Raw genomic sequence first — 25,232 nt, 5'->3', positions numbered from 1 at the left:
GAAACTGTACTTTGGAAAGCACAGGATGCTGTGTAAAGCCAAGGCGGTATGATTTCAATGATGATAGCCTCGGAGTGAGCCCCAGCAAACGTGCGGGTGCCAAAAGCTACCAGCTATTGAGTTTCAATTAAGAAACTCTGGCCAGGCGAAGCAGGTCAGAGGGAAGCAGGAGTTTCATGAGGTTGTGCAAAGGCACTTAGCAAGCAATAGAACCAACCATCAGCCAGAAAATCACTCTCCCTTACCATTAGAATCAGGGACAATGGCATCAGCACCCTGGAAACCTAAATCTTAAAGCATTAAAAGCAGGAAGGAGGCAGGAGATAGAAGGAAATAGGGAGTATGTCCTCATCTTGCAAAATTGTGAAACTGGCCAAGTTTATTTTCAGTACTTCTACTTTTCCTGACATTATGGGTACTATTTTCCTGAAAGCCCAAACCTAGGTTGTAGGATCAGCGTACCCTCAGGGCACCTCCTCACTGGCCTGTGCACCCAACCCCTGTTCCACAGGCAAGCACCTGCCAAGGCCTAACCTTTCCAGAAGATGACTCCAGTTCTGAAAATTATACCCTCCTCTGACATTTGTGAATTCCAAGTCCTCTTCCATACCTGTCTGACCTGGAGTTATTACAAAATAAACGATTTCACAAAAAGATGGCAATGACCCATAGGTTCTTTTTTTTTTAATTTTATAAATTTTATTTATTGATTTGACAGACCGAGATCACAAGTAGGTAGAGAGGCAGGCAGTGAGAGAGGGGGAAGCAGGCTCCCCGCTGAGCAGAGAGCCTGATGCAGGGCTTGATCCCAGGACCCTGAGATCGTGACCCGAGCCGAAGGCAGAGGCTTAACCCACTGAGCCACCCAGGCACCCCTGACCCATAGGTTCTTAAAGGTCACCCTTTAATAACCTCATTTTTAAAGAGAATTCTAAGGATGATAATGTCTTAATCCAGTATTCCCTAAAATTTTCTAACTAGGAAAATGGACAGACATCTTCTGTTTTTATCAAATTCCAACTCTACCACTGACCAGCTGAGCGACCATGGGCAAGTTGCTTACGCTCTCTCTGTGCCTCTTTGACTATTTGTAAATAGAGAGGATACTGGTACCTACCACACAGGACTGATGTGAAGGGGAATGAGTTAATATAGGATAAACAGTTAGGACAGTGCCTAGCACATAGAATAGGCATTAGTATTTCTTGATTGTTCAATATTTTAGTTATAACGCTCATGTGCACCAGGCACCACCCATCCCTTCCAGAAAAAAATACCTTCCCCAGGAGGTAATACATCTAAACTCTTGATGCTCCTTGCTCTCCCAGTTTTCCCTTTTTTGTAACTGCAAATTCTCTCTCTCCACTGGGTCGGTTCACACACATCATCTACAAACTCTCAAATATGTCTAGCTTAAACAAAAACAACAACAACAATAAAAGAGTGCCTGGGTGGCTCAGTTGGTTGGGCAACTGCCTTTGGCTCAGGTCATGATCCTAGAGTCCCAGGACTGAGTCCCATGATCGAGTCCCACACCGGGTTCCCTGCTCGACGGGGAGTCTGCTTCTTGCTCTGACCCTCCCCATCTCGTGCTCTCTTTCTCATTCTCTCTCAAATAAAGAAAAGAAAGGAAAAGCTTCCTTTGAATTTGTTTCCCATCTAGGTCAGGGTCTCCATCTTCCTCCTTATAGGTCTTCTCACCATGTTTACAACTCCTTTAATCTCAATCACTCTCTTTATAGGACTATCTCTCCCTTCACTGCACATCAATGATTTGTGTGAAGAGTAGCGTCCTCGTCACCCGTTTAATTCGTGTATTATTATAATATGGATCCGCTTCCCCATTTCATTAGAATAGCTCTTAGTACTGCCAAACCCATGGACACTTCCCAGGGTACACCTTGCTCACGTGATGCTGGTGCTCCATTCTGACATGGCTTCCTACTACCACTGGCTGCTTCTCCTGTCTCCTTCAGCTTCTCATCCTACCCCTTCCACACTGTAATTGCCTGGCAGACACGCTCTTCTCATACAGGAAGATGTCCATCTCTCACCCACCTGTCCTCTTGCTGTAGACACGTGCACAAGAGGATGGGAGAAGGACACCACATGAACCCGTGGGAGAAAGGCACGTGCAGTGAGAGAAGAATAAAGATGGGCGGGGGAGGATTCCAGATGCACAGCGAGCCAGCACACAGCTGATCGCTGAGCTCCAGGGACTGTCAGCACCGATTCCTAGGGGAGAAGGGAGGGAAATTGGCCTAGAGCAGGAAGGCCCTAGCAGTCTGGGAAGGGATCTGGCTGCTAAGAAGTTAGGCTTTATTTTTTTGCAGGGCTGTAGAGTTGGGAGCAATTACGTGTCTGCCACACCCTGTAAGGAAACGATCCCCAATCCTAGCATCCTTTCCCCCTGCAAAATATTTCTCGCATCTCTTCCTTGGCTCTTATTACCTCAGCTTGTTTTTCAATTTCTTCAGGTTATGACCAAGCCTTCCGCAGTAGTTCATTCATGCTTTTCTTTAAAACTATGAGGACTTCTCCAGGGGAGTCCAGGGCCGTGGGTGGGCCATTGCTGTGGGTGCGGCAGCTCCCCTGATTCGGAGTGCAGAGTCCCCACACAGCCTACCCTGCCCACATGTCCTGCCCACGTCCACCCCTCTTCTACTGGGATACCTTCCACAGTACGGCTCTCGAGCCCCTAGACTGTAAGTCTCACGACCGGAAGGTTTACAGCCTTAGATTCCTATATTGCCCAGGGCCATTCATGGTGCTGAGCCCATCAGAGGTGCACACTGAATACTTACTGTCCAAATGAAGCAGATTTACATCAGTTTGTGCTGGGCATGCACGTGAACTTGGAAGGCAGCATGCGAAAACAGCAACAATAAAAACCTGAAGACCTGGGGCAGCAAAACCGTGCAAAGCAGGAACAAGATAAACACGTTACTGATTCTAACCCCAAACCCGAGCTTTTCCTATTGTAGAGCCCAAATAAGCAATGATTTATTTTACTATGTATTGTTCCTTTTCTTAAATTGCAACAATTTCCACGAGAGAGCTAGTAAACTAGAGCCAACCTACTGAACTAGAAGGGAACCAGAAAGCAACATAGTACAGCGAAAAAGGACTCTGAAATACGGCAAATTTGGCAACAAAGCCTGGTTCTATCACAAATTAGCTGTGTGGCCTGGGGGAAATTACATATCTTCTCTGGACCTAAATTCCCTCAACTATTGGATGGGAAAACCACCCATCCCCCTGCATTATGGAAACTGAGGTTTAGAACAGACACCAAGAACCTCGCTCAGAGTAGGCACAAAATAACATTAGCTATCTTGTTTTCTCAATAAGCATGTGCCTTCCTTGTGTCAGACACAGCTGTAGGCGCTGAAGATGTATCCGAAAAGTCAAATGCATGTTCTCCTAGGGCTTATATTACTCATCCCTAGCCTCTGTGAGAACAGAGTGGAAGCCCCAGTCTTTTTCCCAGTGAAAAATACACATAATGTCCACACACAAATTATACATACAGTTGTAAAGGGATTAATAATCTAAGATCCTAAGAGAAAATCAAGAACCCTGCCCTTCTCTCAGTGTCTCCCCAATGTGTTTAGTAAGAATGACTTGGGGCACATATTTAATTCAGGGCCCCAGGTGTGTTTTACCAAAACAACAACAACACACCCAAGGGAGGGGATTAGGAATGCGGGTGTCATGAAGTGTCCCAGGAAAATGTTATCATGAAAGAAAGACCTAAAAAGAGGTCAAGGTCCAGTACACCTGCTTTTCAGAGGATTACCCAGCCATTATGAGGACTGTTAAACTCAACCATTAGGAATTGCTTGATAAATATTTGTGAATGTTGGGGCACCTGGGTGGCTCAATGGGTTAAAGCCTCTGCCTTCGGCTCAGGTCTTAATCCCAGGGTCCTGGGATCAAGCCCCCACGTCGGGCTCTCTGCTCACTGGGGAACCTGCTTCCTCCTCTCTCTGGCTGCCTCTCTGCCTACTTGTGATCTCTGTCAAATAAATAAATAAAATCTTTAAAAAAAAAAATTTCTGAATGTAAAAAACATTGCAAGCTACTGAAATAAATGCTATACCCACACACACTTCCTCAGTAACTCCAACACAAATGGTCCATCCCAGTTTATCCACACCAAAGTATTAAGCATCCTGACATCAAAAAGTTAACTGTTCTCAGAAAACAGAAAAGAGAAAGAGAAAGCAAGAGCTCGGGCACCACGACACTCTGACACACACCTACTAACTCACCAAGGCCAAGAGCTGGGACACCCCACCTCCACTTCTTGGTGACTGGTTGCTCTCTCCTACACCTATAAGTAATTGGTCATCAAAGGGGCAATACAAACTTGAGATAAAAATCAAGTGCAAAGTACATCTACTGAAGTCAGGTTAGCAACATTTTCACCCCCATGTAATGCACACACATATAGTAATTCTGCAGCAATCCCAGATTCAAGTACTCTATGCCACAGTTACGTGGACTGGTGGAAAAATCCTAGTGGAAATCCTAGCGTGTGAATATCCAAAGGATACCTCCAAGATTATGGTTCGTGCTTGGAAACAATTCTGCGGTCAGGACTTACACCCTGTTTGAGACCAGATAAAATGTAGTCTTTGCAAGTGAAACAAGCATTGCTCCCACTACATAAAGGGTTAGCTAATGAAAGACCCAATTCTAAATCAGAATGGCACACAGCTGCAAAACCAGCCTCTGGCCCCTGCCCTTCTCAAAATTTCAATCACACTAGAAACAGTCCGCTAACCTAAGGTTTCACAAAATGGAGTTCATGACTCCCCTTGGAAAATAAGGCCAAATTCCTGCAGGGACAGGTAAGTTTGTGCCCTACTCCACCCAGGTAGGCTCCTCTTCGGTGGACTCAAACATGGTCTTCCCTTTCCTCTCCTCACACTCTTGCCTTTCTCCAAGGTGAGCCTTTCCTCATCTGGGTTTCTTTCCTTATTTGACAACAAGGACTCAATATCCAGGGTTTAAGAAAAGTTCATTCTATAGTAAGTAACCTAAGAATTTGTTAACAGCTTGCTTTTGGATACAAAGCCAGTGGCATTTCTAGGCCATATCCATGCTTGAGATCTGGACTAAGGTAGAAACCAAGGGTGTATATCTTCAAAGCCATACTATACTCTTGTAAAAGGCAGCACCAAAAGCCCACCTCCAGAAAGCTACTTCTTCCTAACCCTATCCAAATGCCTAAACTCTACCCCTTGATGTAATTCCCTTATTTTTGTGAGATCCTCATTATCAATGACTTGTCAATACAGAGAAAATCCAAATTGAGGAAAATTTGGCCCAGTATTATGTGTGAGGCATAATAACTCTAAAATACAGTTTGGCAGTTCCTTATAAAGTTAAAACACATTTACTACAGGGCTCAAAAACCTCACTCCTACCTCTTTATATGAGAGAGACATGTTCACGCAAAAACTATTTACAGTGGTTTTCCAAATTTAATGTAAACTGGAAACAACCCAAATGTACTTCAACTGGTGAATGGATAACCAGTGGTATGTACATTCAGTGGACTACTACTAAGTAATGAAAAGGACTGAATGGAAGCGTCCAACAATAAGGGGATACCTCAAGTACATTGCATGAGTAAAAGAAGCCAGACTCGAATGTCAATATAGTATATCATTTACAGGACATTCTGAAAAAGATAGGAGTGCAAGTACTGAACTTAGCAGTGGTTGTCAGGGGCTGTGGGTGAAAGGTAACTAGAAAGAGGCACAAGGAAACATTTTGGGGTATAGGAATTAAATATGATTGTAATGGTGTTAAGATTGAATACATTACATTTGTCAAAATGCAAAGGGCTACAAAAGGTGCGTTCTATAGTATGTAAATGATACCTAAATAACTCAAATTTTAAATTTCTTAACTTATCAATATAGAACAAAAGAGAACATTTGAAATAGGGACTCTAGTTTCAAAACCCTGAAATAGTTCAAATATTTTATCTCAGGAGAAACAGAGTTTTTAAAATCTATTTAACCAAATTTAAATTATGATTTCACTGTGTGTTAATTCTTAGACAAAAAGAATCCATTTTTCTGTTATGTAACTTCTGTAAGATTTCTATCAGAACAAAACATTTTTCATTTTACATTTGACCCTTTAGAGCCTATTTATATAGACCTACTTTTTCTCCCCAAAATATATTAGGGCATCAATATTCACCAAAAACTTCTTAATCCTTAGATGATCCCAATACTGTTCTTTGGTACCTATCAATCACCATCTTAGCTTATGATCTTTTTTAAGGGTTATGCGGCCTAACCCAGCCATACCTTCTCTGGAAAACAAACAGAATCATACAGCTCTGACCCGATGTCAATTTCATGGAGTGCCTGAAATTTTCTTTTGCAAGATCTGAAATTCTGCTATTCTGCTTTGCAATCAATTTACTTATCGTATGGCTCGGGGTTATCAGACCATTACAGAGCCCTGCCGATAAAATAGCAGCTGTTAAGTGGCAAGAAAGTTTTTCCGGGGGGGGGGGGGGCGGTGGAGAACCGTTTAAGTGATGAACTTCTAGTGAATATACTCCTGGTATAACTTTTACGTCCCTCTTCGGTCTCATTACTGCAGGGAATCAGATAATCAAATAATACATTAAAAGTGAGAATGCCTCATATTTTACTAATGACATTTTGTTGGTCTTACCAACTCAGAAAACCTACCTTCCATCACGGAGCATCTACTACAACACCGGACAGTACACTACGAGGCCATGAAAACGACTCAGATACTTTTTAAGTAAGGCAGGGAGGAGACAACATTGCCCTCATGTTGTCTAACAATGCCCAAGTGTTTACTGAGCAATTACCAGAACCGGCCCTCCAATGTAATGCTCTTTATGTACCTAGGAGGTCATTACTATTAATATTCCCATTTCCTAAATAAGTGAAAAGGTCTCAGAGCTGCTCAGTGAATTACCCAGGTCCTCGGCAGAGCTGGGGTTCACACCCAGTCTCGCTGCAGAGCTTGTCCATTTAAAGACAGCCCCAGCCCTCATGGGGAGACACAAGCCGGCCTCAGCCCGTTCCGGCCCCAGCTCTCCACGTGAACCAGAGCGGAGGCTTCCCACCCCAGGATCACAAACATCCGTCCAAGTCACTGCAGACCTGGTTGTTTTCCTGGGCAGAAAACCACCAAACATAGCAGCAAGGGCAGGCGAGGAGCAAAATGCTGAACTTGGCAGCTGGCTCCTCCCAGCCTCAGCACCCTTGGAAAAAGTCTGAAGGCAGGCAGGCAGCCGCCCCTGTCACCCAACAGTTGCCACCCCTTTGTACTCTTCACTCGGGGAGGCAAGCTGTGCCAGCAGCTTCTTGCACCCACACTTTAGAAAAACCAGACTAAATATAGCCAAGTTTGCTCTCATGAGCCAGCTCAGAGCTGGGAGTGCTGCTACATTCCACTTCGGAAAATTGGGGAGAAATCAGCTTGATTTACAAGAGAGCAGCTTCCTTCCCTTGCTTGCTCCTGTGCCTTTGGAAGGACCATATGCAAGATCCAACTGGGCTGTGGGGAGTGCTGAGGTTTGGCCAAGCAGATAATAGAGCCCACAGGAGAAGGAATGTACCAGAAATGACTTAGGAGCATCCTCATTCACTTTCCTGCCCATAAAGGGCTAAAGAACCACAATACTGGGACTTTGGGGGGAAAAAATCCATTAGGTAGAATGTATTCTACATGCACCACAGTTTTATGCCTTCTGCCATTCCCCACCCATCAATATCCTGGTCCAAAGCTCATGCGAACGCTCCTCCCTTGGTTAGGCTATCCCATCCGGCTCAGAACTAAATGCTCCATTTCTTCTCAGAACTCCCACGTAAGGCTGCTTGTGCTTCTACTTAGCACTTCTATCATTCCACCTAATCTGCTTCTTGGTCGCCTTCAGCAAAGGAATGACGGGGAGGTACAGAAAGGGCTGAGCTCCCTTCCTGATTAGACTCCCAACCCCCCCCCCCAAATCTAGTAGAGTTCCCTGCACCCAGACTGTGTTCTATTGCCTATGAACAGAAATACAAAACTTATATGAATGCCAGCAGAAGAGTTTGCAATTGCCCACCCTTCTAGTCAAATGCACAGCATGGCACCTTTCCTGGAGGTCAAGCACCGGCTTCCCACCCTGGGCTGCCCCTCCCGTGCAGGTCAGCACAGCATGTACTGTGACTCAGCATAACAGAACAGTTATGGCAGCAAAGGGCTACGCAGCCTCCCCTTGGGAGCACCAACCCTTGTTTCTTCTGGCTTAAGAGTACATACAGCAAGACAGAAGAGAGGAGGCCAGGCAATGCAAGAGCAGGACTAAACTGAGGCCCTGCTTGGATGGGTGAGAGGTCCCCAGGAAGCGAGGGGAGTGGCAGGAACCACGGCCCCGGAAAGCATGCAGGCAGGGGCTTGAGGCCCTGCTTCTCACACTGGCCAGGAATTTTCGATGACAGGCTTCCGGTCACCATGCTCAGGTCGTAAAACAACGTGACTCATAGAAGTTGTTGGTACAGGAAAGTCCGATCTTATGTCCCAGAGGACAAAATTAAGTTGGGGGGATGGTAAATAAAGAAATAAGAAAAAAGACCCATTGGTGATAAGTGAAGTGAAAGAGAATGGGGCGGCAGCTAGTTCAACGATAACATCATGATGCACAGTAAGGGCCCGTCAGGGAAACGGGTCTACACGCCCACTGCTTCTTTGGCTCCTACTCCGCAGGTGAACACAGGTGGGAGTTCGCTCAGGGGTCCAAGGGGCTACTGGAGGAATCAGAAGCATCTATCATCTACCCATTAGTTCTCTTCTCCTCATTCATCCAACAAGCTTCATGAAGGGTCCACCATGGGCCAGGCCGAAGGCACAGTGCCTACCCGCACACAGCACCAGACCACCAAGTTGCAGAGAGGATCACACACAATGTTCTCAAGAAGGAGTCGTAGTTAGAAAAATGCCAGTAGGCTAGCTCTGAGCCCTCCTTGCTCCAGGCTTCACAGGAGGGAAAACCATGTGGATCCTTCCAGTCTCTCTCCACTCCCTCACGGGTAATTAGGTTCAGAAGAGGAGACAATTACTGACATGCAGGTCTAGGGAAAGGAACAAAGCACACGCGGCTCTGGCCTCTCTCCTTCCCTTTGCGTCCCACCTGCCTGCTGTAGATGCCCTTGGTCTCCCCGCTCCCCAGGCTGTTACAGGAGCAGCAACTCCTAGGAGGGGCAAGGGCTCTGCTTGGGAACTATATTAGCAAGTCTGCTTTTCTCATCCAATCCAAATCCACACAACAAACAAAAACAAAAACCCATGGAGTCTTGAAATAAAGAAAACACTTTTGGAGCACCTGGGTGGCTCAGTTGGTTAAGTGGCTGCCTTTGGCTCGGGTCATGATCCTAGGGTTCTGGGATTGAGCCTCACATCAGGCTCCCTGCTCAGCAAGGGGTCTGCTTCTCCCTCTCCCTCTTCCTGCCACTCTGCCCACATATGCTCTCTGACAAATAAACAAATTCTTAAAAAAAAAAAAAAAAAGATGTCACTTTCATATTCCATCACGAGTCTCTGTGACTCAGTTCTGAATTCAAGTGGGGTGGAGAGCCTTTACTGACAACTTCTTCTCTTTCCTATGTGTGTTTGACCAGCTCGTTTGCCCTCTCCCCCAGCCGCTCTTATGTATCCTTATAATATCTTGGTGACAGGCAGGGTTTTGTTTTGATTTTTCTCTTTTACAGGAGGAAAAACTCTAAAACCTGAGCCTTAAGTGACTTCGAGGCCATTTGATAGCCCATGTGTTCATTTAGGATGGAAAGTTCAGATTCCTTAACGCAGATCTGTCATCTACAGCACACTGCCTTCCATTTGAAATCCTTGGGGAGATGGAGTGCTCCAACTTGGAAATCATTTTTATCCCACATGAGAGAGACTAGTCTATGAGATCTGGAGTAGAAACAGGACACACCAATGTTTATCCACCCCACTCTGCTGATGCAGCTCTGAAGATGAAGCAAGAAGAGAAGGAAATGTGAACAAGGAGTAGGAATACGGTTCTCTTGCTTCAGGGCATCTATACTCCACTCAGGAAACAATCATTGCCAAGCACCAGTCCCCGAATACAGAGATGAATACAACACGGTCCCTGAGGAGTCCACTTTTTTCCTCTTCTTGTGTAACAATGCAATCCATTTCTGTTAAACATCACCTATGGACACAATCATCTACACAAGCTGTCCATGGAGAACGGATTACTCTGTGGTTTCTGCATGCCACCTCCTCTCTAGTGGTCCTAATTATCCCAGCTATTTGGGGTAGTTTACTAAAATACAATGGTTTTTTAAAAAAAGACAATGGATGTAAACATAATCCCAACCTGAATGGGGACCAGGGGCTCTAGGTATGGAAAGCAGGACTCTAAACTGCCCAGCTGCCCGTAAAGGGGAGGCATGGCTCACTGCCACGCTAGGGAATAGAAACAAGATACTGTAATTAATTTCAGAGAAGAAAGTATAAACCAGGGTAGCCATAAAACAAAGGGCACCTCTTTGTCATCTTAAACTCAAGGCTATAGGTTTAACAAAATGAATGAGCTCTCTATTTGTTCTTAACACTTTTACTACTTTTAACACGTTACACTTAACACAAGGTCAAGCTTACTTAAACAGGTTACACATGATTAAAAAAAAACCTTCTATTTTGCTAATTAGGCTTGTATGAATAAGTGAAAATTCAGAATACAAAACATGACAAATAGTAAAGGTTTTTGTTTCCTTTTTGTTTTTTTTTGTTTGTTTGTTTGTTTTGTTAAGAAGGATGGGAGTACAAAAACATTTACTGAGGATCTATGTTCGTAGCATTCCCCCAGAAGCCCTCTCCTTTATTAATTCTTCCCAACATCCCTGGGAAGTTATCAGTAGTGCATCCTTTTTTCCCAGATGCAGAAACTAAAGTTCAGATGTTAAGTAACATGTACCCAATTTCCAATTCCAGTTCCTCCAGCCAAATTCCTTCTCTGAATCAGTGTTTCTTAACAAACTTAAGGACACCGCTGGTTAACTTGGTTTTGGGTTGTGTACTTTGTATGGGATGGCCATGCGTGGAGGGACATACAGCATCCCTGGCCCATGGACAAAAAAAATACCAACAGCAGCCCGAAAACATCCCAATCCCACGCGTGGAGGACTGTTACCCCGCAGAGGAGAACTCCTGCTCTAAAAGATTCTTCAAACACAAGGACAAAAAAACTGGAGGGGCGCTTCCTTTAAAAAATCTCCCCTACCTTCAAATTTCTCCGAAGTCCCTTATTTTACAGCACATGGGCTCCTAAGAAAGCCCCGTGCACACCTACGGAGTCAGTTACAAAAGTGGCCATGAAATATTTCCCATACATTCCGTAAGCATTTACTGAGAACATACTATGGGTCAGGTACTGTGCTAGGGGCTGGGAATATAAAGTCAAAAAGTACAAGGTCCCAACTCCAAAGGGCTTATAGTCTAGTGAGAGATTAAATATGGAAATGTTAAAATAGGTGTAAGCACCAGTACTAAGGACATTTAGTGCAGAAGGTACCTCCCACAGACTAGGGCAGAGAGCTGGGAAAGCAGAGGGAACAATGGGTTGAGACAGGGTTGGAAGTTTTCCTGAGCCTTTTGAAATATCAGGTGAGTAGCCAAGAAGTGCCCAATCTAGCCTGAGCAAACTGCCTTTGCAAAAACAGAGCTAGGGAATCCTCTCTGCAGTCGAAGTTTAAACGACTCCCTTCAGTCCTGGAGTTGAGACCTCATTGTGATTCAGACTCAGGTTCTCCTGTTTATCAGAGACAAGCACTTGAACCAAAAAGTCTCTAGGATTAAAAAAAAAAAAAAAAAAAAAAAAGCCTCTGCAGTCTACGTGTACTTCATTCCAAAGCTCTTGTTTTCTCACAAGGTCTGCCTTTGCTCGTATAATAACCCATCAGACAAGAAATATGACTAATTTTATACTTCTTACAGTGAACAGGAAATGGTTTTCAAATACACCGCGGACTTGCAACCAGTGGGAGTGTCCCTCACTTGGGAACACAGAAAAGTGCAGAGAAGAGAGGATAATCAAGGTCATCTTAAGGGTGAGGCAGAAGGGGTACCGCAGGTCAACCTAACTTTGGCCTGAAGCTCAGGATGAACTTCATCTTTTTTATCTTTTTTCCACTCATCTGAAGTCTTGTTTCACTTACCATCAACTGTAACGATGCAGAAAGCCAGATTCTCACCTTAATATTACATTTGCACAGTAGCGAAAACTTAGAAACATCTTTGTCTATTTTTTTTTCAAAGCCATGTCTGTTACAGACATATAAAAACCATAGATGTAAATATAACTAAAAGTAGCCATCTAGGGCGCTCTGAACCTCAGCCCAAAGGCAACAGTTTTTTGAGTTAAGGTACTGAACAGAAAAATACTGGGTTGTTACTACTTCAGATGGTTAAGTAATTATAATGAGAGCAGGAGTCGGAGTAGTTCAGTTGCTCTCGTTTGGGGCAGGGAGGGGAGAGGAAAGCAAGCCTTGAGGTTCCCTCTTGCCTCTAGCCTACAAGGAACAGGCTCATTTCCCCTTGGCAAGGAGCCAGATGCACTGGCAAGCATGCCCTCTTTTTCCTGCCCCAGTTCCCCTCTTACCTGAGCCACACTCAGGAGCCATAACTCTGGGGGAAACTGTAGGTTCTCCTTCAGTCCCAGGATTATTGCATTTTATCATTCAGGCACAGTTTGACCACTAATTTGACACCGCAAACACATCTGGCCCACATATCCACACCCCCCCCCCCCGCCATAAACTACCCTCCACAAAAAAAGTCTGTTCCAAGGGAACAAGAATCTGAAAGGAAAACGTGGGATCCCTCACAAACCTCCTGCCCCTGCTTTCACCCAGGAGGTTCAGAGGAGACAGTATTATAGAGCCAAAACTGCAAAGCCAGGGGCTAAAATTATATTAGAAGAGAGGAAGGTGGTCTTGGAAGAAAAGGATTCACCCACATGGAAGGGACTGGTTGTTCTTTTTAATTCCTGGCGGATTCCATTTCTTTTCTGTAAACTTTGCTAACCCCGGGATGGTCGTACAAACAGAGACAGGTGTAGGGTCACCTCCACCCTCTGAGTACATCTGCTGCTCCGCTGCCGGGTGCGCACTACAGGGGTCCTGGACCCAATCGAAGACCATGCTTCCCGATGACGCACCTGGCTGGGGTCCTCTCCCACGTGTGGGGGGCAAAACCAGTATCCCCAGCTCCGTGGCCACCCAGCCACCTCCAGTGCAAGGGGACAGCGAAAGGGGCACCTCGGGGCTGAGACCTCATGCCGGTCTCTCCGGCTTTCCCATTTCCAGTACACCGTGTCGCATTAGGGGTACTCTTCGCCTCCAACCCCAAAGTGCTGCGCACCTACATGTCTTTCCAAAGCAACTGAAGAAAGCGCCTACTGGCCTTCCGTGGCTCAGGTGAGTGCCAAGAGGTGTAGGAAGAAAGGGCCCGCTCGCCACCACCCTCTTTCCTCTCCTCCCCACGTTCCCCAGGATTCATCAGGGATGTGTGTCTGGGGTGCGCGGGTTAAGAGGGAGCTTAAAATGCCCAAGCGTCCCTTACCTTCCACAGCCATTCTCTCAGAGCTTCCCTAACGCATGCATAATTTTCTCGGCCGAGATACTCCTCCTGCCCCGCGCTCCCCCCTCCTCGCGCTCTCGCCTAAATATTCTGCGCTCATCTGCTCTAGGACCAACCTGCCGCGGTCACGCAAAGCGAGGCTGCCGGCTCCGGCTCCGCGCAGGGCGGACTGGGAAGTGTAGTTCCCTCCTTCCCTCCGATCCGGGAGAGCACCCCGAATCCTCCTCGGGGGACGGCCCCTTCTCCACACTCGGACCGCAGATCTGGCTGCAGCCGGCTCAGGTAGAATAATCCCTCCTCGGGGGGCCTCGTGGGCGAAGCCGGCGAGCCCGGGACGTGGCCGGGACTACATTTCCCAAGCTGCCCTGCGCTGGGCTCCGTTCGGCGCTGAATAGAGACCCGAGATTGAGCTCTTCGCCGGCAGTTGGAAGCGGGTAAGCGCCAGGTAGGGCTTGTGCGGAGGGCTGGAGGCGGCAGCGTCGGTGGGATCTTCTGGGCTTATTCGCCGGCTGTTTGGCTAACCATTTAGGGAGGAGAGCAGATCCACCAGCTGGCTATGGTTCCCCCCTCTGGGCCAGAGAGCCGCTGCACAAGGTGTGATAGAAAGTTGTTCCCTCAGCGCCCTGGGATTCTCGGAGTTCCGGAGAATGCCGCCAGGTGATAAAGCTGTCCTCTGACCCTCCAGGTGGCGCAGGTGGATGAACACCTAAAATGGGTGGGCGATGGCTTAAAAATCCCGAACGGGCATTATCCTCAAGGGGTTGTTAGGAACCAAACCTAGGAACCGGATCCCACCTGAGGATGCCTGATGATGGAAAGCTGTCTTGCTTCCCAACTAGGAGGCTTTCAGCTTGTTTGGACTGGAAGCCCATTGACGGTCTGTGATAGGGCCTAATCATTAACAGTGCCTAAGAATGCGTGTTCTTTCAACTTCTGACCCTGTGTCCTAACTCCGGGCATTGGGGGTGCTGTAGGCAGACAGGAGAAAGAATCACGTGGAAGGCAATAGAATTCCAGAGCTGGTAAACACTGATAAAAATGAAGTTCCCAAACTTTTTTTTTTTTTCTCCTTGCACGAGGAAATGCAGATGGCGTTATGGCTGGTAGAGCTAAGGGGATGGTCTTGGGCGAAAAATCCGACTCAGGGCTGTAGTAAGTCTTTTAAAGGCCTCGAGCTTGGAAATTCGAATGGCGCCACTTCCAGTCCGCACCCAGCTCTTCTACCTCCTTGCACCTCCTTGCATATATATATATAATCTCCCCAACCCCAAAATATATATATTTATAAGAACTACTCTGGAAAATAAGGAAGTACAAAGATTTGATTCTTCCCATAAAGATAACCACTTAGATTTTGTCCCGGTCATAAATTTAAAAAAAAAAAATAATTCTGTTTTTGAGTGTGTACATGCACCACTGTTTTTCTGGTCACTAAGTATGTGCCTAATCCTACTATGATTGGGTAATGTGGCTGTGTCTGGGTGCTTTTAAAAATACCTGTGTCTAACTATTTAAATGCCATCAGTGATATTTTAACTGTGTGTCCATAAAGCTGTGTGCAAATCAAACCCAAAGCTTCCATCCTTGGTAAAGTAGTCTGAGACCTCTTCAGTGAGACACAATGGGTATTTGCCACGGATAAAATAATTTTTCCAATCTAATTCATAACCATCTGGAAGGAACTGAAATCCAGGTGCTTTCTATCCCCTCTCATAGAAGTCTTTTCTTAGATAAAACATTTGTAAAAGAAAGCCAAGGGACCAGCAAAGCGATGATTCTTGACCTTCTCGGTCCACTAACCTTTTACAAACACATATTCTTAACCTCATCTTAATCTCACAGAATCCGGATTTCTGAATGTTTGGATAGGGACACTTAAATTTTAAAAACCCGCAGGTGATTTTCATGTGCAATGAAAATGAAAAGCATTGGTCTGTCTTCAAGCTTTTAAGGATCTGGGTGATACTAAAATGTAAGTCACTGAAATCCATTTTTAATTTAAAAAACTTTATTTCAGTTCACATCTTTTAGATCCTTCCCAGTTGATGTGCATTCTAGTTAGAATTTCATTTTTAGTATAAATGTAAATGAGATGTGAAGGAAATATTAGTTTAGCCATAAGAAATAGCCAATATTGAATTTTTTTTTAAATGTAGAAATAGAGCAGTATCACATGGCTTAACCTAATAAAGGATAAGGAGAAATTAAGTTGGGGCTTTCAATTCTGACTGATCACCTGGGGATAGGATGAAAAAGTTCTCACTAGAATCGCCAAAAGGAAAAGACAGAAAATACCAAGTCTTGGCAAGACTGTGGAGCAGCAAAGACTCATGAATCCTGCTGGTGGGGGGCAAATCGATACAACCACTTTGGAAAGCCATTTGGCATATTAAGCTAAATAATGCTTATTTAATGTGATATTATTAATAATGTGATGCAGCAGTTCCCTTGTGAGGGTATGTAGAAGGCAGATGTATACATGTTTCCAAAAGACCTATACAGGAATGTTCGTGGCTACATTATTTGTCATAGCCACAAACTGGAAACAGCCCACGTGTTCAACAATAGATTAATGAATTGTGGTTTAAACAAACCACCCCATACTGTACAGGTTAGCAAACTATGGCCTATGGACCCAATATGGCGTACTGCCTTTCTGTGTCTTGTTCATGAGTTAAGTATGGTTTTTACATGTTTAAGTGGTTGGGAGGGGAAAGAATATCTTGTGACATGTGAAAATTATATAGAAGCAGCTACATAATAACTTCAGTTTTGCTTTTTGGCCAGAAACACCTAAAATATCTCCTGTCTGTCCCTTACAGAAAAAAGTTTTACCAACTCCTACTATAAAGTAATGAAAATGAATGAATTACAATTGTATACAACAACACAGATAAACCAGATCCATTAGGCATCTGTTGATGGTAACACATCACCTCAAAATTGAGGCTTCAAGTAACACCTGTTTATGATCTCAACTTCTGTGGGACAGAGATCTGGGCACAGCTGAGCTGGGATTTCTGCTTCATGGTCTTTTACAGGCTTCAGTGAAGGTGTTGGTGGGCCAACATCATATGAACGTTCAATTTGGGAAAGGTAAGCTTTCAAGTTCACGTGGTAGCTGGCAGAATTCACTTCCTCTCAGGCTGTTGGACGGAGGGCTTCAGGACGGAGGGCTTCAGTCCTTTGCTGGCTGTTGGCCCGAGACCAGCCTCACTCCTTTGCCACAAGAGCTTCTCCAACAGGGAAGCCTGCTTCATCAAAGCACACAAGCTAAGAAGGCTAGAGTTTGCTAGCAAGATGGAAGTCACAACCTCTTGTTACCTAATCATAGAAATGCCATCCCCTCAATGTTTCCATCCCCTCGATGTTTTCATGTTCTATTAGTTAGAGGCAAGCTACTCAAAGGGAGGCCATGAGTGTTACCAGGTGGGATCATGGGGGATTATCTTAGAGCCTGCCTACCACAACACACAGGCAGAACATTGAACAAAAAAAGCCAGACAAAAGTATATATTGTGTGATTCTATCTACCTATTTTTATTTATTTATTTATTTATTTATTTATATTTCCGAAACCAGGCAAGATGAATCTATGGCATTATAAGTCAGGAGAGGGGTTCCCCTAAGTGTATGAAAGGGGAATATAAGAACAGGGAATGGTTAGTAGCTGGAAAGAAAGCCCATGAGGGCATCTGAGATGCTGGGATGTTGTGATTCTTGAGTTGCATGGTGTTTTCACATATGTATACTGTTTGTGAAAAGGTATTGGGCCATCTATATCTGATTTGTGGAAGAGTGTGTGTGTGTGTGTGTGCGTGTGTGTGTATGCATGGAAGAGATACTCCCATAAAAATTTTTAAAAGTAATGTATGCTTAGATACAATTAAGCATGATAAATGACCCATTTATGAGCTACTCTTTGATCATCTATACTTTCTCTTTCTTTGCCACAGTAAAGTGACAGTTGACTCCATTCCATTTAACAAGTATGCTTTGAGGACCTACTAAGTGCCTGGCAATTATCTCGGTCACATATGGTAGACCGAATTTCTAAAAATCCCCCTCAGGATTCCATACCAAAATCCCCTGAGCCAGTGAATGTAGTGAGTCTTTCTTCCTGTGATTGTATTATGTTAAAATCTTAAAAATGGAAGATTATCTGGGTGGGCCCAATTTAATCAATCAAGAAAGAATTTTCTACTGGGAGCAAAAGGGGAGGGCAGAAGAGGAATTCAAAGAGATTCTAGGCACGAGGAAGACTCAACACATAGGTTACTCCTTTAAAGAGAGAGCCATGTGAGTAGGGATACAGGTGGCCCCTGGCAGTCGGCCAGCAAAGAAAAGGGGGCCTCAGTCCTATAGTTATAAGGAACTGGATTCTGCTAACAACTTGAATGAGCCTGGAAATGGGTTCTTCCCCCAGAGGCTTCAGATAAACATTCAACCCCCCCCCCCCCCCCCCCCGACACCTTGATTTAAGTCTTGTAAAACCTGAACAGAGAACACAGGTGAGCCCACACATTCCGCTGAGCTACAGAACTGTGAGCTAGTAAATCAATATTTCTTTAAGCTGCTAAATTTGCTTATTTTCTATTTGTTATTTTGTTTAATTTCTTATGCAGCAATCGAAACTGATACAGGATGTATCCTATTCACAGCAGACCTATTTTTGGGGGTGGGGACATTTAAAAGATAATGATTTTAAAGATTTTTTTAAAATTTATTTGACAGAGATCACAAGTAGGTAGAGAGGCAGGCAGAGAGAAAGAGTGGGGAAGCAGGCTCCCTGATGAGCAGAGAGCCTGATGCAGGACTCGATCCCAGGACCCTGAGATCATGACCGGAGCTGAAGGCAGAGGCTTTAACCCACTGAGCCACCCAGGCACCCAAGATAATGATTTTAATGCTTACAAAGTAAATCAGAATCTCAGGAGGTAGGACTCCCATCCCTAGCACTTTTTTCCTTTTTTCAAGTTTTTCAAGTACTTCAAGAGATTCTAATCTGAAGCTTCTATTGAGCAATCTTATTAAGGGGATAGAGATCAAAATGCCTGGGTGAGAAGAGATATTTGGCATTCTCCTCTATTACATGTTCCCTTGACCTGTCACTGAGGCTTGTCATGGCTTCTTGCAACAAACCCCTTGAATGTGGGCGTCCTCTCCATTCCCTCTGCTCCCTTGATGGGATACTCAGACCGGGTTTCACGGAAGTAATGTGAGTGCTTCCACTGGCTCCATGAGGACAGGGGTGGACTCTGGTTTTGCTCGCCTTTGAGGTTTGGGCCACTAGTACTGTTTGCCACGTAATAAGTACATAATACATGTATCATGTGTTTATAAATGGTGACTGATTGAAAGAGCACATGAATATACCACCCAGTCAAGATTAGGTCTACATTCTCCCCAATGAAACTTCAACTTTATATTTTGTTTTTGTTTTAATGTTCCATGCTGGTAAGAGGTGGACATTTCTACATCTGGAGTCAACTCAAAAAATGACTTACAGACATGTTCATCTGAGCCTTCTCATTTCACAGTTGGGGCAGAGAAGAAGCATGCTCAGGTCACACCATGGCAGAACAATGTCTAGAACCCAGGTCCATGCCAAGACATTTTTTTAGGGTGGTGGGGGTGGTGGGGTAGGAAGCTTTCTGTTGCTTCAGGCTTGGCTTGGGTTGGTGGCTCTGCCTTAAGGGGAAGAGGCTGGGGCAGCTGTACTTCATGCTTCGGGTTCATGGATAGGTTGGAGTAGCTCTACCTTAGACTGTAGGGGCAGTGGCTACATGAGGGACAGCTATTTTCGTAGTGACAGCAGAAGAACAGAGGGCAAAAGGAAGCATGTGAGACTTTATTCTTGACTTATTTTTATTTTAGACAGAAAACATGCTTGGACAGGAGGGTTGGTGGGGGGAAGCAGAGAGAGAGAGAGAGAGAGAGAATAGGAAACAGACTGCCTGCTGAGCAGGGAACCCGGTGAGGGACTCCGTCTCACCACCCTGAGATCACGACCTGAGTCAAGATCAAGAATTAGCTGCTTAAGCCACTGAGCCACCCAGGCACCCCAGTATGCAAGACTTTTAAGGCCTGGCTCAGAGTTGGGGCGTGTTCACTTCTCTCCCTTTGTCATTTGTCAAGGTAAGTCACGTGGCCAATCAAATGCCAGTCACGGCATGAGGAAATACACTATGGCCATGCAGAAGCCAGGGCAAGGATGTGTGCAGGGAAGGATGAAATATTGGGTTAATTACCCATCTCCAAAATGGCTGGGTGGTAGTCTCCTAAGGTACTACCAGCTGGGAGGCTTAAAAGAACAGACTTATCCTTTCCACATCCTGGAGGCTGGAAGTCTGATAGTGTTGGCAAGGCCGTACTTCCTCTGAAGGCCATGAGGAAGAATCCTCTCTTGCTTCTTCCTGGTTTCTAGTGGTTGCTGGCAGCCTTCAGGGATCCTTGGTGTGTGGCTACATCACCCCGATATTGGCCTTCGTCATCACATGGCCTTGTTCATCGTGAGATGTCTCTGATTTTGAATCTCTCTTTTCTCTAAGGGTACCAGTCATTAGATTCAGGGCTCCCCCTAACCCAGTGTTACTTCACTTTAGTTTGAAATTTCCAGATAACATCACATTCATCAATATCTAGGGTTAGGAATTCTACATATTTATTTTGGGGACACAACTCAACCCACAAAGACCAGAATCCTGTACCATCTTTTGTAAACTAGAGCAGTTGTTCCTAAAGTCTGGGTCCCAGACCCATAGCATGAACTTCACCTGGGAGCTGGTTAAAAGTTGAAATTCATGGGTCCCAACCAGACTTACTGACTCAGAAACCAGAGGGGTAGGGCCCAACAATCTGTGGTGTAACAAGTTCTCCAGGTGACTTTAATTCATGCTAGACTAGAAAACAGTAGAAACTAGGCTTTGCATGAAGGTAAATTTGGCCATTGTTGTTAAGAAGTGAGAGGTAGGAACCAATCCCATTTGTGTGTGTGTGTGTGTGTGTGTGTGTGATAAAAAGGCAGGTGTTAGAGGTAGAGTGGGTATAACTAATCACTTGAGTAATCAGCATATAATTCTAAGGAATCCAGGTCCCACTGGCCTCGTGGATCAGTGGACTTGACAAAGCACTGTTCTCATACTAGAAAGTCCTCACTGAATTTTCATTTTTTGTGGGTGTGAGAAAGATGGGCGGAGTCAGCAGAGCTGGTTCCTGAGTCTACAGCATGAGCTACACTGGGTAGAATCAATGAAAAAAAGTAGCCAAGGTCTGGGACACCTGGATGACTCAGTCAGGTATGCACTGGACTCTTTGATTTTGGCTCAGGTCATGATCTCAGGGCCCTGGGGTTGGACTCTATGCTTGGCGGGGAGTCTGGTTGGGATTCTCTCTCTCCCTCTCCCCTCTCTCCCTCTCTAAAATAAATAAATCTAAAAAAAAATGTAGCCAAGGTGCTTTGCACAGTGTTCAGTACATTTGTGGAAATGATTATTACCGAAGACCTATTGCTGACTCCACACTTTCCTTCTTCAACCAGTTCTGGAAAAGAATGACCCTTGCAACCACCCCCTGGCCGCCGGCTGTGTATGCAGAGCTAAGAAAGGAAACGTGTCACAATTTGTTACAATCCTTCAGGCATGAGATGTAGGAACTTAGTTTACTAGGGAAGTCACATCTTATGCACAGCTGAATTTAACAAAGGGACTCAGCACTTTGATAGGGTTAGATTCTCAAGTAAAAATAGAGACTAAAAATCAGGAATGGGCAGCTTTGTGCTTGAAAATACTTTACGTTGTCCCTTGACATACAGGGCGTGTAATTGTATGTATACAGTCCTGTCAAGTAATCCCTTGCAGGTCAGACTTCGAGAACTTTAAGGAAAGACTACAAGGAAAGACTTTATGCTGATGTCTGCATATTCAAAACATTCCGCCTTTAAAATAAATTCCTAATTCTGAATACGGGAGATGGGGAGACTGTTCCAAAGTTTTCTTTCGGACTCTAATACCTTAATACGGTGTTTGGGTTTTTTGTTTTGTTTTGTTTTTGAGGATTAAATGAGGAAATGAAAACCCCCATCTGAGTGGAGAGGTAGATCTCAAAAGAAATGGGAGTATTCAACAGATGTAACCTATCTATATGAATCTAACATTACGGAGTGGTTATGATTTGCCAGAAATTCTTCTGAGTACTTTAAAAATGTGCATGCTCATTCTGGAGGCTGTGTGTTTCACTACTGTACCATGCCGCTGTTTTAATTTTGCACAATCGTGTTTCTGCTATATGCGGTTTTGGAGGGCAGCAGACCAAAATCAAAAGATGGGGCTGGATACATTGATATCAGGCGTGGACCTAAAGAAGCACCCCCTTCCCCATCCCACCTGCTCCCCGTGCCTCTCTCCTTGAAGGGCGGCAAGTATTATGATAAAACTTCTACAGCCTTTTCTTTTTAGGAAGCAAGCTCTATGCTTTCTTCTTTTCCCAGGGGCAGAAAAAAAATAGCATATCGTGTCGTCGCAAAAGAAAAGAATGGAGTTGAGTCTTCGTGGTTAGAGATGAGAAAAGTCCTCCAGTTGTCAGAAAGTAAGAGTCCGGGGAATTTGTGCAGCCGGAACCCGATAAATGGCACAGCAGGGGCTGATGACAGATTACTGTCCTCATAAACCTGAAGGCCTGATCTAGGACTCAATCCTCATGTCTGCCAAACTCAAAGAAGTTAAAGAAAAATGGGACAGAGGTGATGATTTAGATTGCACCTGGGAGAGAAGGAATGTAGCACACCCAAGATGCGCTTGCGAGATCAGGCAAGTATCCGCAGAGCACAGCCCCAGATTTGCCTGCTTCTTGCTTTCTCCAGCCTGTGGGAAGTGTTAGAAATGTGGCATTTAAGAGTTAGTTCTGGGAGGTCTGATTTTGTTCAGGAATCCTAAAAGCTGCAAATGTGGATCTTATGAGAGCAAGGGATAGTCTCAGCTCATTTTTTCTCCATGGTTTTAAATGCTCATGCTGTAGTATCTGTCAGGCGTCTTAAGTGATGCAGTGTGTGTGTGTGTGTGTGTGTGTGTGTGTGTGTGCGCGCGCGCGCGTTTGTTAGAGTGGTCACTGCCTTCCTCATACAAGCCCTTCTTAGGTTATAGGGACCCTTGGGTTAGCGTGTATGTGTGTCTGTGTGTGTGTTAGAGTGATCGCTGCCTTCCTCATATAACCCTTCTTGGGTTATAGTGACTCTTGGATTGACATGTGTGTAAGGGGGAGGTTGGAGGGGGGGAGGTCTTTCTTTCTCATTCCCTGGTCTGGTCTCAGGAAGCAGACAGACCCAACCACAAAGCTTCCCAGAGGCCCTGGGTCCTTATGGTGCTGCCTTCCAAGTGCTGTCCGTATTGTTGACTTGGCCGTTGGAGGCACAGTGTTGGAGTGGGAATACCCTGGAGCCTGGAAACTACAGATCTGAGTTTGAAAGTGCACCTCTCACCCCATACCAACTGGGTGAATTGAAACGAAGTGACCTCTTTGCCCTTGATTTGCTCATCTACAAAATGGGTAACAATATATCTGTCTCAGGGGCTTTTTGAGAATCAGTTGCCTAACAAATTAAACCCCCAACTCTAGTGGTTTAAAAGAATTAATCATCTCACAGAGTTTCTGTGCCTCAGGGAATCGGAGAACAGCTTAATCTGGGTGGTTCCAGCTCACTGTCTCTCATGAAGCTGCCATCAAGTGTCGGCCAAGGCTGCCATCATCCGAAGGCTTGACTGGGGATGGAGGACTTGCTTCCGTGGTGGGTCCCTCACACAACTGGCAAGTTAGAGCTGGCTGTGGGCGGGAGGCCTTCGTGCCTGGCAATATGGATGTCTTCATGAGATTGCTGGGTTGTTCCTAACAACCCAAGGGAGTGAGTGATCCAGGAAAGCCAGGAGAGGCTACATGACTTTTGTGTCCTGGTCTTGAAAATCACAGATCATCACTCTTGCTTATTCTTCTTGTTGGACGTGAACTACTTGGTCCAGCCTTTACTTAAGAGGAGGAGAATCAGGCTCTATTTTTTGAAGAGAATGTCTAAGAATTTCTGAACATACTTTATTTTCTTAACCATGATTTATTTTTATTTGATTTAAATTTAATTAATTAACATATGTTTTATTGGTTTCAGAGCTAGAGGTCAGTGATTTATCAATCTTATATAATACCCACTGCTCTTTATATCAAGTGCCCTCCTTAATGTCCATCATCCTGTGACCCCACTCCCCTATTCCTCTCCTCCAGCAACCCTCAGTTTGTTTCCAATGCTTAAGAGTCTTTTATGGTTTGTCTCCCTCTTTGATTTTGTCTTGTTTTATTTTTTACACTCTTCCCCTATGATCCTCTGTTTTGTTTCTTAAATTCTATATATGAGTGAAATCATATGATAATTATCTTTCTTTGATTGACTTATTTTGCTTAACATAATACCCTCTAGTTCCATCCATATCATTGCAAATGGCAAGATCTTTCTTTTCTTTTTTTTTTTTTTTTGATGGCTGAGTAGTACACCATTGTATACATATAGCACATTTTCTTTGTCCATTTACCTGTCAGTGGACATTTGGACTCTTTCCATAGTTTGGCTATTGTGAACATTGCTGCTATAAACATTGGGATGCATGTGCCCCTTAGGATCACTACATTTGTATCTTAGGGGTATTCAGTAGCACAATTTCTGGGTTGTAGGGTAGCTCTATTTTCAACTTTTTGAGGAACCTTTATATTATTTTCCAGAGTGGCTGCACCAGTTTGCATTCCTACCAACAGTGTTCTAGGGTTCCCCTTTCTCCTCATCATTGCCAACACCTGTCATTTCCTGACTTGTTAATGTTAGCCACTTTGACTGGTGTGAAGTGGTATCCCACTGTGGTTTTGATTTGTATTTCCCTGATGTGGAATGATGTTGAGCACTTTTTCATGTGTCTGATGACCATTTGTATGTCTTCTTTGGAGAAATGTCTGTTCTTGTCTTCTGCCCATTTCTTAATTGGATTATTTGTTCTTTGTGTGCTGAGTTTGAGTAAGTTCTTTATAGATTTTGGATACTAACCTTTTATTTGTTATGTCATTTGCAAATATCTTCTCCCATTCTATCTGTGGTCTTGTGGTTTTGTTGACTGTTTCATTTGATCTGCAAAAACTTTTTATGTAGATGAAGTTCCAATAGTTAATTTTTGCCTTTGTTTCCCTTGCCTTTGGAGATGTGTCTAGCAAGAAGTTGCTGTGGCCAGGGTTACAAAGGATGTTGCCTGTGTTCTCCTCAAGGGTTTTAATGGATTCCTGCCTCACACTAGGTCTTTTATCCACTTTGAGTCAATTTTGATGTATAATATAAGGAAATGGTCCAGTTTTATTCTTCCATATGTGGCTGTCCAATTTTCCTGATACAATTTGTTGAAGAGACTGCCTTTTTTCCATTGGATACTCTTCCCTGCTTTGTCAAAGATTAGTTGACCATAGAGTTGAGGGTCAATTTCTGGGCTCTTTATTCTGTTCCATTGATCTATGCATCGGTTTTTGTGCTAGTACCATACTCTCTTGATGATTACAGC

General features: G+C 44.5%; 1 protein-coding gene across 1 annotated transcript in view; it reads right to left on the bottom strand.

Annotated features, from left to right (window-relative positions):
* Positions 1–13,788, bottom strand: part of SAMD12 (sterile alpha motif domain containing 12) — a 378,413-nt gene extending 364,625 nt beyond the window's left edge. Inside the window, exon 1 of the mRNA XM_032858433.1 lies at positions 13,639–13,788. Within this exon, the coding sequence (XP_032714324.1) occupies positions 13,639–13,651 (13 nt within the window). The 5' untranslated portion in view covers positions 13,652–13,788. The remainder of the gene's footprint in view (positions 1–13,638) is intronic.
* Positions 13,789–25,232: the final 11,444 nt, after the last annotated feature.

This window comes from Lontra canadensis, unplaced genomic scaffold (assembly GCF_010015895.1).
Source record: "Lontra canadensis isolate GAN:19392208 unplaced genomic scaffold, GSC_riverotter_1.0 scaffold15, whole genome shotgun sequence".
Taxonomy (NCBI): Eukaryota; Metazoa; Chordata; class Mammalia; order Carnivora; family Mustelidae; genus Lontra; species Lontra canadensis.
This window is presented reverse-complemented; position numbering and strand designations above follow the sequence as displayed.